At 43.2% G+C, this 18036-nt stretch overlaps 1 protein-coding gene across 4 annotated transcripts in view; it reads right to left on the bottom strand.

Moving 5' to 3' along the window:
* The window catches only part of CNKSR2 (connector enhancer of kinase suppressor of Ras 2), a 431743-nt gene extending 415250 nt beyond the window's left edge, over positions 1-16493 (bottom strand). For all 4 annotated transcript variants that reach the window (XM_088451603.1, XM_088451600.1, XM_088451599.1 and 1 more), the window contains exon 1: positions 16177-16493. In XM_088451603.1, coding sequence (XP_088307729.1) covers positions 16177-16240 — 64 coding nt within the window. In that variant the 5' untranslated portion in view covers positions 16241-16493. The remainder of the gene's footprint in view (positions 1-16176) is intronic.
* Between the last annotated feature and the right edge of the window lie 1543 nt (positions 16494-18036).

Below are 18036 nucleotides of genomic sequence, written 5' to 3' on the forward strand. Positions count from 1 at the left end.
TGGGAAATGACCTGGACAATTGCAGGGTCGGCTACCCGGGAACGTGTTCCCGGGTAGGTACCTTTCACACATAGATGAGACCCGGGAATTTTGGCCGAGGCAGGCCAAAATCCCAGGAATCTCAGTTTGTCTGAAAGGGGTATGTGCTGGTTTGAAGAGTCACCAGCTAGCATGGCCATGTCCATGGATTTACACCAAGATACAATAATGTAATAGTTGTACCTAAGGCAAGTGTAAACACAGGAGCATTTAATGCTACAAATATTTCTCGCTATAAAATACTAGCGAAAGGGGATGCTCCGCCCTTTTCATATGGAAACAACTACCCTCAGAAAATTCAGCAAGCTAAGAGCACTCCATCTTCACTTCAATGTCTCAACACAGGAGTGACTAATGCTAGGAACAGAAGTACTCTTCTAGTTGCAGAAGCATAGCGTGCCTTCAGACACCAACCAAAAGTTTAACAGTCATGCCAACTTCTTGTAGTATAGCATAAAAGCCCAATTGCACAGTATGGTTTTTAAAACACATTCAAGTCTTGAAAAAAAAAAAATTCAGCAATAATACTGTGGTCCAGTTCTAGATCTGTTAATTCTTGATAGATTACCTTGCAAATTATTTAAATCAGCTGTTACTGTGGCCTATCCTGTTTACGATGGTAGGGCACTAAGCTCTTGACTAAGGATTGTTATCGACCATCGATGGGGTTTATGGCTGATGGCAATTGGTTTTGCCAACCGTTAGTAATGGTGGTTCAATGTTGTATGGCTGCACATGCGCAGCACTCAGCCATCGATGGCTCAACCCATGGATGGTTTAAATATCCGATTCCATCCCTACTCGTGATCATTTAGAGCCATTGTGCTGCTACAGATGTGTCCTTATACATCTAGCCTCATTACGCCACGCAGCGCGACTTGCTTTGCATGAGAGAGCCGCCAGGTCCCGTGCTACTCTGCTAACATTAAGCATCTTTTTTTGTTTTTAAACAAAATGAATTTGATATGCGACACTTGTATATCTGTGTCCGACTGAGTCTGTATATGGAGCACAAAGGAACTTGGAATGAAAAAAGTTGTGGCCACTACATCATAGCACTTCGTATACAGATTCAGAGACTTTGTTGCACACAGATATACAAGTGTCGCATATCAAATTAATCAACACAGTTTTCAGCAAATAAGACACCCGTTGCTAGCAGAGCCTCATGGAGCCTGGTGTGCAGAGAGGGGCTTTTTAGCGCAACTGCAGCAAAGATGTGTAAGGAGACATCTGTAGCTGCCATGTTCCTAGTTTCCCAGGTGCATAGCACTTTCCTGCTAGTACAGGAGAAGGTCATACACTTAATAATACTATATTTATACCAATTAGAGAGATGGTTAACTTCTTTCAATCATAGAAATTATCAGGTTGTAGCAGGTTAAGTAATAGTATGTTGTGTTCAGCTACTATGTGTATCTGTGTGTATATGTTTTAACCCCCTCAGTAGCTCACCCTGTCCCTGCCTCCTCTCTTCCTTGCCCCCTTCCGAGCAGTTATACTTACCACCCCCATTCCCGGTCCTCTTCTCTATCGTTGGCATAGGCGAAACTAGACATTTGGTAATGGATGGTTCCAGTTCCAAACCCTCTCCAGAACTTGTCACTTTGGAAATAGTGTTCATTGTAGTTCCAGTGCCAGGCAAGGCACCAGACCCAGAAAGAGGGGCCCCTGTGCGCGCCGAGGGCGCACGCCGCCGAACAGGTGGCGTGACCACAGGAAAAGGGGGCGTGTCTTTAAGGCACGTCCCCTTTTCATCGCTCTTGGGGGCGTGCCTGGCACTTATGGACCGGCCGGGCTGCCCCCAAGCACTGCTGTGCATCCGGCATCCATACACTGGCGGTGACCGCTTCACTGCTATTTTCTCCACCCACGGGACACTGCAGAACGCTGGTGGGGACAGCACCCGAAGGCTGTTTTAGTGGGTTACTGCTAAGAGGGGCAGAGCACATTCTGCCCTTTATAAATCGAGCAGGGCGCGGCGCCCCACTAAAACAGCCTACCAGGAATGCTAGTGGTGGAGTGGTGGAGAGCGGTACAGTGTGCCTGTGTAGTGGTGGAGAGCGGTACAGTGTGCCTGTGTAGGGACAGAGGGGGGAAAGATGTCTGTGTAGTGGCGGAGAGCGGTACAGTGTGCCTGTGTAGGGACAGAGGGGGGAAAGATGTCTGTGTAGTGGTGGAGAGGGTACAGTGTGCCTGTGTAGGGACAGAGGGGGGAAAGTGTGTAGTGGTGGAGAGGTTACAGTGTGTCTGTGTAGTGGTGGAGAGCGGTACAGTGTGCCTGTGTAGGGGTGGAGGGGAGAGAGATGTCTGCGTAGTGGTGGAGAGCGGTACAGTGTGCCTGTGTAGGGACAGAGGGGGGAGAGATGTCTGGGTAGTGGTGGAGAGGGTACAGTGTGTCTGTGTAGGAACAGAGGGAGGAGAGATGTATGTGTAGTGGTGGAGAGGGTACAGTGTGCCTGTGTAGGAACAGAGGGGGGAGAGATGTCTGTGTAGTGGTGGAGAGCGGTACAGTGTGCCTGTGTAGGGACAGAGGGGGGAGAGATGTCTGTATAGTGGTGGAGGGGGTACAGTGTGCCTGTGTAGGGACAGAGGGGGGAGAGATGTCTGTGTAGTGGTGGAGAGCGGTACAGTGTGCCTGTGTAGGGACAGAGGGAGGAAAGATGTCTGTGTAGTGGTGGAGAGGGTACAGTGTGCCTGTGTAGGGACAGAGGGGGGGAGAGATGTCTCTGTAGTGGTGGAGAGCGGTACAGTGTGCCTGTGTAGGGGTGGAGGGGGGAGAGATGTCTGTGTAGTGGTGGAGAGGATACAGTGAGCCTGTGTAAGGACAGAGGGGGGAAAGATGTCTGTGTAGTGGTGGAGAGGGTACAGTGTGCCTGTGTAGGGACAGAGGGGGGAGAGATGTCTGTGTAGTGGTGGAGAGCGGTACAGTGTGCCTGTGTAGGGACAGAGGGGGGAGAGATGTCTGTGTAGTGGTGGAGAGGGTACAGTGTGCCTGTGTAGAGACAGAGGGGGGAGAGATGTCTGTGTAGTGGTGGAGAGCGGTACAGTGTGCCTGTGTAGGGACAGAGGGGGGAGAGATGTCTGTGTAGTGGTGGAGAGGGTACAGTGTGCCTGTGTAGGGACAGAGGGGGGAGAGATGTCTGTGTAGTGGTGGAGAGGGTACAGTGTGCCTGTGTAGGGACAGAGGGGGGAGAGATGTCTGTGTAGTGGTGGAGAGGGTACAGTGTGCCTGTGTAGGGGTGGAGGGGGGAGAGATGTCTGTGTAGTAGTGAAGGGGGTACAGTGTGCCTGTGCAGGGACGGAGGGGGAAGAGTGTGTGGTGGTAGGGGGATATGTGATTGTAGTGGTGGAAGGGGTACAGTGTGCCTGTGTGTGTGGGGGGGAAGGGATGTGTATGTGTAGTAGTACTGAGGTGAGTATAATGTGTCTGGGAACAGGAGGGTATAATGTGTGTATGGCGATGTATAATCTATTAGAGGAAGGGAGGTGTATAATTTGTGTATTGGGGTGAATAATCGTTGAGGAGAAAGGAGGTGTATAATGTGTGTATGGTAAACAAAAAATAGACCGTTACTAGCACTTCTACAGTAGGCCGCACTTGACACAGAGGGAATAGTCTCTTACAATGTTCCCTGCTTACAGAATTAAAGATACAAATAATATAGTGTCTATGCGCCAACTTATGTTAGGATCTCTGTCCAATCCCATACAGTCACCAACAATGTTTTTCACAGATGTAGAATGGGGTCTCTATTTCATACAGGACAACAGTCTGGTCTTCTGTCTCAAATAGTTGGATCCGCTTCCAGGATATGCAAAAAGAGTCAGAAGGAACTCATATGGTGAAATACATCCAAATATTTAATAATACACAAATTATAAAAAATGTAGACCTATACCTATCACAAGATAGGCTGTAAAATGGGGGTGCAGTTCCCAGAAACCCAAAAAGGCATAAGAATAGATGTTAAATCCACGCTTTCCCGGGCAAGATCGTGGGCCTCCTGGTTATCTGGAAATCCCTGTGCCCAACGGCACACCACACACACTAACGCATTTCAACTCCTACAATGCTGGAGTCTTCCTCAGGGCATGTGTGTGTTGTGCCTTGCATATCTTTAAATACCCCTCCCTTCACTCTGATAGGTGGATTGGAGAGAACATTCCTAAGTTCTTAGATATACCCAACAGTTCTCCTAAAATCTCCTCCGCTATTGTATACACTTACAAAACACCATAAATACCAAGTATTCCATGATAAAAATCAATAAAATACAGTTAATCACCTAAAAATGGGGCTTGCATTCCACTGTGCATTCCACTGACTCCTTCCGCTAAACAATACCCGCACTGCCGGTGCGGGTCACTTGGTTGCATACATACGTCAGTCCTGACGATCCGTCTGGTATCTCTACCATAGGATGCGCACTTCCAATCTTCCTCACGTTGTCTCAGTCACATGACTCTCAGGTGGCACGGACATTTAGGAGTATGTGGAGTGTTCAGTGGTCATTAGTATTTACCTCCGGAAATACACATGCGTTCCAGCTGGAACGCAAATCCCGCTACAGATACATATAAATAAAATGCAAATACACATACAGAATTATGGTAAAATCTAGGATAAAAATAAGAGTTATGATAAAAGACAAGAACAATGATAAGAAAGGGGAAATCCATAAAATTGAAAGGGAACATAAAATACTGTATATAGTATTACAGAAACCATTTTAACTCGAAGTCACTATTAACACCCTTTGGGAATAAAGTGTCCATCTCATAAATCCATTTAACTCGAAGTCATTATTAACACCCTTTGGGAATAAAGTGCCCACCTCATAAATTCAAAAATAAAAATAAAAAGGAGGACTGAAGGGAAAATAAGAGATAAATATGAAAATAAGGAAAGTACTAAGATATTTAATTTATGCACTCATGTCTTAACGGAAGGAGAAACTATGGTGTTAAGGAAAGGATTAAAATTTGCTCCAAACAGCAAACTAAATAAATTTGAAACATATTTGGATATTCAGAGATTTGTCAGAAAGCTATCTTCTTTAAAGAAGTATTTTTTGGGACAGAAGAGTGACAATCAGACGAAGGAAATATTCAAGCCAAAGTCTGTCTTTAATCCTACGTTTAACCATGGCTGCTTTGTTGAGAGTTTCAACAAAGCTGTCACTTCAGATTTAGAACAAGTCAAACCAAGATGGGGAAAGAATACCAACATAACTGCGAAAGAAAGAGAGGCTATGAAAGGTCTAAGTAAGAACGAAACAATTAAAATTAAGCCGGCGGACAAAGGGGAAGCCATAGTGGTAATGGATAGCGCCATGTCTGAGAAGGAGGTTATGAGGCAATTAAACGATAGAGGAACATATGCCTTATTGAAAAATAATCGCAGCAATAGGATCAATAAAGTTTTAAATAACCTTATCGTGAATTACAAAACAGAGGGGATCATAACTGAGAAGGAAGAGCAGTATATTAAAGTAAAAAATACTAGCTTACCAGTGTTTTATGTATTGCCCAAAATTCTCAGAACATCCGCCAGGGCGCCCTATAGTGGCCGGGACAGAAAGCATAATTTTGAATCTGTCCCATTTTATTGATTACTTTCTACAGCCTGAAGTAGCAAAGTTGGACTCCTGTATTAAAGATACAGGAGACCTACTAAATAAATTAAGGGATATTGCTTGGGATCATAATATCCTGGTGACGGCTGATGTTGGAAGCCTGTACACCATCATAGAACATTCCGATGGCATAGAGGCGACTAAACACTATCTAGAAAAGACAGAGATGCCAAAAAGAAAAATAGATTTCATACTAGATGGTATTAAATTAATTTTGACCAACAATTTGTTTTGGCTTAATGGGAAATTTTATAAACAGTGTAGAGGAACAGCCATGGGCACTAGATTTGCCCCCTCATATGCAAATTTGTTCATGGGATTTTGGGAAACACATATCCATCATACAGAAGTTATTAAGTGGTTTCGATTTATCCTGTTTATATGGGGGGCAATGAAAATTATTTAAGTACATTTTGTGAAGAACTCAATAAGAACTCTCTGAATATAGTATTAACCTTCAATATTAGCAAAATTTAAGTGAATTTTTTGCATTTAGTACTATACGTAGGGGATGATACTCTGAAGACAAAAACGTTTTATAAACCCACGGATAGTAATGCTTATATTGAGTGGGGAAGCAATCACCATCCACAATGGCTGCAAAATATTCTGAAAGGACAGATGATGAGAATTCGTCGAAACTATACAGATGTCAAAGTTTTTAAAGAACAGTTGGCAGCTTTAAAACACATTTGTAGCCAAGGGATATAAAACAAATAAAATTGATGAAGAAATCAAAAAGATGGTTGAGATAGAGAGCTTCTCCTGAAACCTAAAGAGAAAAGGGAAAATAAGTGTATGAAGTTGCCATTTATAACCACCTTTAATAGTCAGCATAAAGCGGTAGAAAAAATTATTAAAAGACAGTGGAACCTCTTGAGAAGAGACACACTGCTGAAACCTTTACTGTCGGAAAAACCGGTATTTATATACAGGAAAGCTCAAAATATCAGAAATAAATTGGTTAAGAGTGCCATACGACCAAATCGAGTTGGAAGGATTAAGAGCACTGGTTTCTTTAGGCATGGCTTATGCATTATGTGCAAGAATCATAGAAATCAACAAAGTAAAACTGAGACCTTTTCCTCAACCACTACGAAGACCACATATAGAATCTCAGAATTTATAGCATGCAATAGTAGGAATTGTGTGTATATGATGGAGTGTATATGTGGTATGCAGTATATAGTACGTACCTCCAGATCATTGAGGGAGCATTGGGGTGAATATAAAAAATGGTTTTGAGAAACATTCCATCTCAAATCATTTCAAGGAAAATCATGAATGTTCAGTTAAGAATTTAAAACAGTTGTGGGCATTAAACAGGTTTCAAGTAATTGGCGGAAGGATAATATAGAATAAAATTAGCAAAAGTGGAAATGAAATGGATTTATGAGATGGGCACTTTATTCCCAAAGGGTCTTAATAGTGACTTCGAGTTGAAATGGGTTCTATAATACTATATATATTTTATGTTCCCTTTCAATTTTATAGATTTCCCCTTTCTTATCATTGTCTTTTATCATAACTTTTATTTTTATCCTAGATTGTATAATAATTCTGTATGTGTATTTGCATTTTATTATATGTATCTGTAGCGGGATTTGCGTTCCAGCTGGAATGCATGTGTATTTCCGGAAGTAAATACTAATGACCACTGGACACTCCACATACTCCTTCAATAAATGTCTGTGCCACCTGAGAGTCATGTGACTGAGACCACGTGAGGAAGATTGGAAGTGCGCATCCTATGGTAGAGATACCAGACGGAGCGTCAGGATGGACGTCGGTATGCAACCATGTGACCCGCACCGGAAGTGCGGGTATTGTTTAGCGGAAGGAGTCAGTGGAACGCACAATGGAACACAAGCCCCGTTTTTAGGTGATTGACTGTATTTTATTGATTTTTATCATGGAATACTTGGTATTTATGGTGTTTTTAAGTGTATACAATAGCGGAGGAGATTTAAGAAGAACTCTTGGGTATGTTTAAGAACTTAGGAATGTTCTCTCCAATCCACCTATCAGAGTGAAGGGAGGGGTATTTAAAGATATGCAAGGCACAACACACACATGCCCTGAGGAAGACTCCAGCATTGTAGGAGTTGAAACTCATTGGTGTGTGTGGTGTGCCATTGGGGACAGGGATTTCCAGATAACCAGGAGGCCCACGATCTTGCCCGGGAAAGCGTGGATTTTAACATCTATTCTTATGCCTGTTTGGGTGTCTGGGAACTGCACCCCCATTTTACGGTACGGGGCCAGCCTATATTGTGATAGGTATAGGTCTACATTTTTTATAATTTGTGTATTAATAAATATTTGGATGTATTTCATCATATGAGTTCCTTCTGACTCTTTTGCATATCCTGGAAGCGGATCCAAGTATTTGAGACAGAAGACCAGACTGTTGTTCTGTATGAAATAGAGACCCCATTCTACATCTGTGAAAAACATTGCTGGTGACTGTATGCGATTGGACAGAGATCCTAACATAAGTTGGCACATAGACACTGTATTATTTATAATGTGTGTATGGTTGGGGGGAGGAGGTGTATAAGGTGTGTATGGGTGGGGGGAGGGGGTATATAATGTTTGTATTGGTGGGGGTGTGTAATGTGTGTATGGGTGGGGAAAGGGGGTATAATGTGTGTATGAGTGGAGGGAGGGGGGTATAATGTATGTATGGTCGGGGGAAGGGGGGTATAGTGTGTATATGGGTGGGGGAAAGGAGGTATATAATGTGTGTATGGATGGGGGGTATAATGTGTGTATGGGTAGGAGAGGGGGCGGTATAATGGGTGCTGGGGGTGTTTGGATCAGTGTACTGTGTCACCAGGGTCTTGCTGTTCCTCCCACCCGATTACCGATTAGTGCTGTCAGACTCTCTCACACCAGGCCCCGCCTCCCCAATTCTCCTCACCACTCACATATCACCTGTGTCTGTCTGTGCCGTGTGTGGAGGTGAGAGGGAGCCGGCTGCTGCTCTGCTGCCCCAGGTAAGTCCCCTTCACTGCAAGCTGCAGCGTTGGTAAGCCAGCAGGAATCGGGTCCTCCTCCCCTTCCAACACCATATACTAGAAGAAATAGCCAGAACACTGCTTAACTGATCTAGCGTTCCCGCTAGGCTGTTTTAGCAGGGCGTGGCGCCCTGCCCTCCTTCTGGAGGGCAAAAAGCACCCTGCCCTCCAGAAGGAGGGCAAAAAGCGCCCTGCCCTCACAGCCTGCGGGTGCAGTCTTCACCCGCGGGTCGCAGTGTCCCGCGGGTGGGGAAATGTGCGGTGACCCGGTCACCGCCAAAGAATAGACGCCGGGCGCATGTGCCTGGCATCTATTCTCCCTGTCGGCAGCGCTTGGGGGCTGCCCAGCGTGTCCGTACGTGCCGGGCACGAACCCAAGAGTGACGAATAGGGGACGCATTTTAAAGCCTTTTCAATGGCCACGCCCCTTTTTCGGGCGCGTGCGGTTTCTCGGCGCGCGCATGGAAGTGCACTCTCTAGCTCCGGCGCCCTGCCTGCCGCCAGAGCTAGAGTGAACACTGCTGGTCTGTATAGGAGTTATTTCCTTAGAGCATGGAGCTCATTCAGAAGGATTCCTGAGATACTTCAAGACAATACTTATTGGTACTGCAGTTAAGAACAAGTGATAATGACAGTCATAAAACACATGAATGCCAGATCTTCATCCAAGTGACTAGCACTTTTGAGCGCTAATATGGTAACAAATACTGCAATACAAGAAAGTGATTTCTAAGTGTCTGCAAAGAAAACACAATAGACTATATACATAAGAGACTCTGAGCCTAGATGATGCCTGTTCTTTTAATCAGAGGCACCGCTGCATCATTACACCTGCTGTATCTGCATTACACCTGTTCTACTGTAACCCAACCTTCAGATACTGGGACACCTGCTTTCTGAATTCAATATCCTGAGACAGCTTTATGATAGGTTTGTACATTTCCTTTACTTTTAACTTTGAAGCATTGGACCCTCTAAATATTTATATTGTGTGTTGCTATCTATGCACCCCTAAATGCTAAAAAATTTTATTAAACCAATAGGTCACAACCCTAAGCAGTGAACAGGGCTGAGCGCCTGAGACTATTTTCCATAAGCTAAATAAATTCAATAAAATATTCCAGTTACACTTCAAACAGCAAAATATTGTGTTCCATGTTTAAAAAACCCAAGTAGCAAACATCATTACAATACAACAGTAGTGTGTTTAAAGCTGTTGGCTGCCTTTTTATAGGACTGTGTTGGGTTATACTCTGCATAGAATGATATGAATAAGTCAGTGTGCATATAAATAATGCATGAAAAGGGAGGGATAAAAACTGAGAGGTAACATAAGGAAGACTGAAAAGTATCTTAAGGATAGACTGATAGATTTTAGTTGTGAATGGAACTCATATAATAAAAGTATTCAAGAATTTATGAAGTATATAAAGTACTATTGCCAAGACTCAGAAGCTTATTTATCCAAGGCACACAAGCCCTAAACTCTGCAGAAATGGGAGTTCTCTCAGGGTTTATGGCATAATTGCCAACTCGCCCTGATTGTGAGGGAGACTCCCTGAAATAGTAGCAATCTCCCTCACTCCCTGAAGAGTCTAGCAATCTCTCTGATTGTACCTTACCCCCATTATGAAGTTGTTATATCTGTGGGAAAAATAGAAATCAGAGATAAATACATTAAAATGGTATAGTCAGTGCCATTTCCCTGCATTGGTTATAAGGCTCAATGATCCCTATGGCTACATGCATTTTCATATAAGGTTTTTTGTGGCCACTTAACGTATATACTCGAGTATAAGCCGAGTTTTTCAGCACAAAAAATGTGCTGAAAAAGTACCCCCTCGGCTTATACTCGAGTCAAGTGTAGCGCTGACCGGACGGAGTTCGGTCAGCGCTACACACTGCCAAACACACAGCCGCCGGAGCCGGCAGCTGCGTGTTTGGTGTAATCAGCAGCCGCTGAGAGTCTGTCAGACTCTCAGCGGCTGCTGCTGCTCCCACTGCGGGAGTCATCTTCCGGCTCCCGCAGTGGGTGATGGGAGACACGTCGTCATGACGGACAGCGGCGGGACCAGGAGCGGGAGTTTAAGGTAAGTGTTTATTTTTTTTTTATTCTTTTCACGTCTCTCTCTACTAGGGGGGGGGGGGACTACAGGGGGCACTACCAGGGGGCGATGACTACAGGGGGCACTACCAGGGGGCATTATCAGGGGGCACTACCAGGGGGCAATTACTACAGGGGGCACTACCAAGGGGCATTATCAGGGGGCGATTACTACAGGGGGCACTAAAAGGGGGGATTACCACTGGGGGAACTACAAGGGGGGGATTACTACAGGGGGCACTACCAGGGGGGGATTACTACAGGGGGCACTAAAAGGGGGGATTACTACTGGGGGTACTACCAGGAGGGATTACTACTGGGGGCACAACCAGGGGGAATTACTACTGGGGGCACTACCAGCTGCTGCCATTTCCCACACTAGGCTTATACTCGAGTCAGTAAGTTTTCCCAGTTTTTTGGGGTAAAAGTAGGTACCTCGGCTTATACTCGAGTATACACGGTATATGGAAACACTTGCAAAAAACAATAAAATGAGCAAGCCCTGAAAAGTATCAGTGTGTTTTCATCAACAAATAAATAGATCTTACTAGCTACTTTGGGGCTCATTTACATTTGGATGTAAGTAAAGTTTATGGCACACCTCTCAGATGTAGCAGTACACGTCCACTTTATCGCCGTGCTCATAGGTGCTGCTTTCACAATCTCCCTGAAATGCTTTTTCAAAAGTTGGCAAGTAGTATGCTTTATGAGAGAGAGAGAGAGAGAGAGAGAGAGAGAGAGAGAGAGAGAGAGAGAGAGATCTCTCTCTCTCTCTCTCTCTCTCTCTATATATAGTGCCAATTTATGTAGCTGCTTTGAGGTTAATTTACAGTTGTTTGTAAAATTATCAGACTGAGCAGCACATGCCCTCTTCAATGCTGCTTACACGATCTCCCTGAAATTCTCTCTCGAAAGGTAAGCAAGTATGTATCACAGCCTGGTGAAGACCATCGCTGGTGGTAGCCTTTATCATGGGCCTCCTGCTTTTCACTGGGAACCCTGGTTATCATGGACAGCGAAGGTACAAGCACTGCTCAGCTTAATCTGACATATTTTTTATGAATTGCCCAAGCAAAGAAATGTATGTATAAATTATCTGTACATTTAAACTTTACAGCATAAAAATAAAAAACAGTTTAAGCAAAATCACTCAGACTTACAACTCCAGGCATTCTGTTATCTTCTTGTTCTCTATCCATAGTGTATGGTTACAAAACTTATATAACTACTCTAAATACCGGTAATTGAAGCAGGAAAATGAGCCATGGCATGGAGTCTACCATTGCTGGAATTGCACAGGAGGAAATCAGAGCCTTTCTTCCACACAAAAGTAATTTAATGGACACCTTAGGCACTACTGGAAGAAGGCTACAAAATATGGATAACATTGGGGTAATGCTCACCACCACTTGGCGACTACTGTGCTCTATGCATGAGACATATTCATCGTGGAATACACTTAATCGAGTAAGGAAATAAATGTTGCAACATGGGTTGAGTGGTCAGTATCATTAAAAAGAATTCTTATTAACCTTGTCTTCACAAAAAAACAAAATGACTTAGCACAAACCATGCTTGAAAAATGTGCGCCACATTATAACGGAACAAACAGAACCCTTCACTGTTGAAAAAAATCTATATAATACGTTAAGTGGGGGCCACACCTGCACTCGTCTGATTGTTGAGAGCATAGTGTTGTATTCATTCTAGAACCCTGCACCTGATACAACCTGTGCAGTTTCTCTTTCCTGCCTGGGGTGTCTCTCTCTTCTCTGGTGCTTCTAGCACACTCTGGTCTGTATCTCAGCAGTTTGTTGCATCAGCTGAGTGAGCTTTAAGCACTAAAGCAGAGAGCGACACCCCAGGCAGGAAAGATAAACCACATGGGTTGTGACAGGTGCAGGGCACTAGAATGAACACTAATTATGGATATATTACCTCACTTCATTGCTCAGCAGTACACGGTATGTGCTCTTTGCACCAAAGAACTTGCAATCGCCCATTGCCAGGTGTGAGAAGTGGTTTTATGCAATGCTACTTACAGCAATATTCTGCTCTGTGGAGCTCCCTTCAGCCAGTTTTTGATTAAAATAGTTGCTTGCGCCACAAGTTGGAATTTGGAGTCAGTTGAACGGCAGTAGCTCTCGTTTTAAATGTATGGATCTCACCATCCTGAAATTCACACTTCTACCTAGTGCAGATTTCACACATCTTCTGAGGTTTTTATTAAGCTGGATTTCCCAGGCTGGCGTCACCTTAGGCACTACTGCTTGTGAACTATTAACAAGCTGAGCTGTCTTACTCGCTAAAGCTGCTGCCTCATCATCAATTTTCAAAGTCACTACAATCTCCTCTTGCAGCTATACAAGCCATCATTGTCTGAAATTAAGGAAAACCAACATTTCTATATATGAATCTGCCCAGGGCCTTAACTACGGTAGTGCGACCTGTGCCACCGCACAGGGCACCGCAGGGTAGGGGGGCGCTGTTCGAGCCTTTCAATTTTCTGTTTAGAATCATTCTCACTTGTAGCTTCCTCTTCTTTTATCCCCAGCATCTCCTGGCCTCCCCATCTTTTCCCTGGCCCTTTCCCATGAGGCTATGACCCTTTTTCGGGTGCGTTTTGTCCCCATTTGAAAAATAGGGGGCGCCAATGCTCTTTCTGGCACAGGGCACCAAAAAAGTCTAGTTGCGGCTCTGAATCTGCCAATCCTGGGATGTTATTTGCTTACATAATGTATGAGTCACCCCTGTTTGGAAGCAATTACTATTAATATGTTTGGTATCCCTCTTTTACCCAGGTGTTCACATGACTTTTCATCCACTACCTGTACAGAATATATCTGAATATCAGTTTTATTGGTGCTGCTTGCACACAATATTTAAGCATTATCATTATGTATTTGAAAGCATAAATCATGTCTCTTATGAATAATAGGAATAAAAAGTGATTACAAGTCACCAAGGAGTTTAGTGATTAAAAAGAAAACAGCTATGTACTAACTGTAATTCGAAATGAGAGTGATAGCAATAACCTTACTGTATATTCACAAAAAAAGGTTAGTGGAAGAAGCCATATTTTTACTCATCAGAGGTATTTATGAAAACAGCGCCACCTAGCTAGTCATATCAATAAACTAAGGGCCTGATTCAACAAGGATCGCAACTGCGATTGCGCACACAATCGGCCGATTGCTGTGTTCTGAGCATGCATCGCAGTGCGCCTGCGCGAACACTGGTCTGCGATCGCAGTGACTATGCAGACCCATTGCAGAGTGATTGACAAGAAGTACTGTTTGGGGGGTGGTGCTGGGGGGGGGTCGGCAAAACGCAGGCGTGCCAGTGCATTTGAATGCCAATGCAGGGGCGTGCGTAAATTATCTACTGCGATGCAATACGCAGCTTGTGCACTCACTGCGGGCAACGAGAAGTTAGCAATTCCTGAGTAAAGTCAGAGCTTGTGCAAGTGTGCATGAGGCTGCGATGGTACTCGATGTTACCGATGGTTACGCAGTCTTGCTATGTATTACAGATGTGTGTAAGGTAAGGTGGGTGTCCTTATGGTCTGCTAAGACGGCATAGCGATCGCAATGGATTAGCATATCATAGCAGTGACTGCATGCGAAATCGCAGCCATAATTGCAGTTACGATCCATACTGAATCAGGTTCTAAGTATGTTAAATAATTTCACAGACAGAACCGAAGCGCCTTTTTTTAAAAGGTACCAGTGTATAGACACTCACTAGGTATGTTATTGTATAAGAAATATAATATACTGTACATACAAAAGGGGGGAAATTCAGTTAAACACAAGCTTCAGAAAACATATTTCCCTTTATATAGAGCAGACTGATACAGTTAACTCTAAATGGGAATTGGAAATTTACTGCATTTAGAATGCATTAAACTTCAGTCTCAGTAGCTGCAAGTACATCAAGCCTGTTTCTGTTGTCAACATAAGATCACCAAGAACTGTGTTGCTTTAGTAAGGTGTAAAGAAGGGCCAATGATTTTATGAGGCTTACCCAAAAAACATAAATAAATGAAAAAGGTACCAGCCATACAAATAATTCCATGATCGCAACCAATTATTAGGTCTTGCTCTGATGTGGCTTCTGACCACAAACTGGTACTAGCCAATTTGCATGTACATTGTACAAGATTAAAGAGAATAGAATGCTCATATATAATTGAATACCAACAACAAGATGATAACAAACACCAAGCCAAACATACCACCAGTATGCAATAAGGCAGCAATACAATTCAGGTTTTAAATAGTCCTTTACATATTTATGGTAGCTAGTGCTACTGCATTATGTGGATAAGGATATGGTATCAGTTATCATAGGACCATAACACTCATGTATTTAGCAGTACATAAGTATCTGAGAAACAAATACACATTTTGTTTATTTGGAGAAACCTATTGAGGACCACCAGCAGTGGAACAGTTAATATGCTAGGCTAGCCCCACACACAAATTATCAAGGCTCATTAATCAAAATTTCCTGGCAGCAAAACCCTGCACTAGATCTATCCATCCACAAGATTCCCTTGGTTTCAAAGACAGAGGTTTTCTATAATAGATCTGGCACCATTTCACTGCCCCAGTTTTGTATTTTGTACTGAAAGCCTCTGGTAAATCCCAATAGGATTCACCAGCTCATTCAAATGTTAAAAGTGGACAAATACTGTAGATCTGGGTAGCAATCTTTAGATCACATGAGCCTTAATTCGGCAATTAGTTGTACAAACCCAGGTACAGTACACTGAACATTATTTATACACATACAGTATTATACATATAAACACCTGCTCTTAATTGCAACTGACCTATTTTATAGACAGGGTCAGAAATTAATTAAATTGCATATATATCCATTTTAGAGGTGGAAGCGGTTTATAAGCTAGCAGCAAATCATAAAAGGCACAGTAACCTCAGAAAAGCCCAAGTAAGGATGATGGATTGAGCTATGCAATGGCCACAAAGCCACAAGTGCAAACTGAAAGTCTTTACTGAGGTCCTGCCATCATCAGCAACTTAAGTGATGGAGGCAGAGGTCTGTAATTCATGTTCTCACCTAGACCATAATCTGCTGGGGAAGTTCCCATGCTTACATGATTAGGTTGCTGCTTTGATGAGCACTACATAAATCAGACCCTGCTCATTCCTTCCTGCACCTGTGTGGAAGAAAGTAGAAGGTATATAATAAACCCAACCTGTGACCATAAACAGAGGAGCATGGATCACCTTAACGTGTTCGTACGTTGGGTTTGTGCTGTTGAGAAGCCATAAACACTTCAATAACATATTTCTACAGCACTGGAAAAAAAAGATAATAGGGAAAAAATAGCCAAAAAGTACATTACCTTTCATCCAATCCACTACTTGACTCGGAGACCATTTACTCACTGGTTCCATAATTAAAGCCATGTTAAACTTTGCCAGAGCTTGACTGTCCACAAATCAAAAAATATGTGTATATAACCAACCAAGAGCCTTGTTAATCTTCCTGCCTCCCAGGCTATGGGATTGCTAGCAGCAGCAGCAGCACAAGAGCAGCCTTTGTTTGGAGCAGACAGTTCTCAGCCTGAGTAAAAGGCAGCTGTGGATGTCAGCAGTACCGCTCAGTGCATGCTTCCATAGGCAGCAGCATCGGTTCCCAGGCTGCTGCTACTGCTGGACAGATCACTCCTCCACACACTGTGCACAATGCTGCTGCTCCCCACCAGTCACTCAGCCCCACCAGTGCTTTCCCTTCAGTCAGCTTTCTCCCACCACCTAGCATCCCTTCCCTCCCAACATGACATCATCCCTCCACCCCCAGTCACAAACATTAAAGATTCCAACACCAAAAATATATAGCTACAGTATATAATGAAACATTTTCCTTGTATTTTCCTCTGCTTGGGAGTAGATATCAAGATGTCAATACAATACTTGCACACTCACTGGTAGAGAGCCCATGTTATTTAATAGCACAAAACGGTTATACAGTAAATATACTGTACTGCATTATTATTTTTTGTACTTGACAGAACACAGTTAAAAGAATAAAACAAAAAGATAACAAATTGTGTAATATAGTTCTATAAACATATACTGGTTTTTTTTTATAAATAATATATTTGCCTTATTTTGATATTCTCGTTTCTTAGTGAAGGTTCGGTCCCTGTGTATATCCAATGCCAGATCTTATATATTTGTAATAGTTTTCTTTCATATAAGATAAAAGAGTACAAAGTCTGTTCATATTGTGGGGTAGATGTACTAAGCCTTGGATAAAGGGGAGAGAGATAAAGTACCAACCAATCAGCTCCCAATGGTCATGTTACAGGCTGTTTTTGAAAAATGATAGTTAGGTGCTGACTGGTTGGTACATTATCTCTTTCCACTTTATCTCTCGCCAATGCTTAGTACATCTACTGTACCCTACTATATATGCAGTCATGTTAACTACACCAGCACAATGTATAGGTATAAAGGGGGATTAAAGAATGGGACCATATTAGATGGATGATCATCTGAAAAGTTTAATTTTTTTCAATAAATTGTGCCTCACACAGGGGAATGTATATACTTGACATAGTTTAATGTAATTGCTCTGTGCAGGCTAATAACAAATGTAGGAGAAAGGTATCTCATTTGTTTACAGTTATTTTTTTGCACTGGAGCACACCCCAGTGATGTAATATCTAACCCCTGGATACATAGCCCATGCCCACACCTGTATAACATTGACATATTAGCTCTAGGAAGAGGTAAAAAGATTAAGGAGAAGAGAAGACAAGTAATGGTAACTGTGAACTGGCTAACTGCGTGGTAGTCTGGTCTCCGAATTGGTGATTAAGTTTACGATATAACTGTTATGATGCAAGGGGCGAACATTTCACTGAGTGGAAATAGTGTCACCAAATCTGCACAATTGTGTTATAGAGTAATGAGACCTGTGGATCCTTTAATTTACACAGGTGGTGGCAGTAAAAGGAAGTGTGTTAATGTCAGGGCTGGCTCCAGCAGGAGCTGCGCCCTGTGCAGCCAGGGACCCGGACGCCACTGAGTCGCACTGCGCATGTGTCAAGTTTCATTTATGTTGTCGCTCGCAGTGAGAATTTATTCACAAAGAGATTGACAGGCAGAGACTGTTTGAGGATGGCAAGAGAAAGCTGAAGACTCAAACGCATGTGTGGCGCAAACTGTTTTCAGAGCATCCCTGCCTGCGAGTGAAA

This window comes from Taudactylus pleione, unplaced genomic scaffold (assembly GCF_031769625.1).
Source record: "Taudactylus pleione unplaced genomic scaffold, aTauple2 ptg000026l, whole genome shotgun sequence".
Classification (NCBI taxonomy): Eukaryota; Metazoa; Chordata; class Amphibia; order Anura; family Myobatrachidae; genus Taudactylus; species Taudactylus pleione.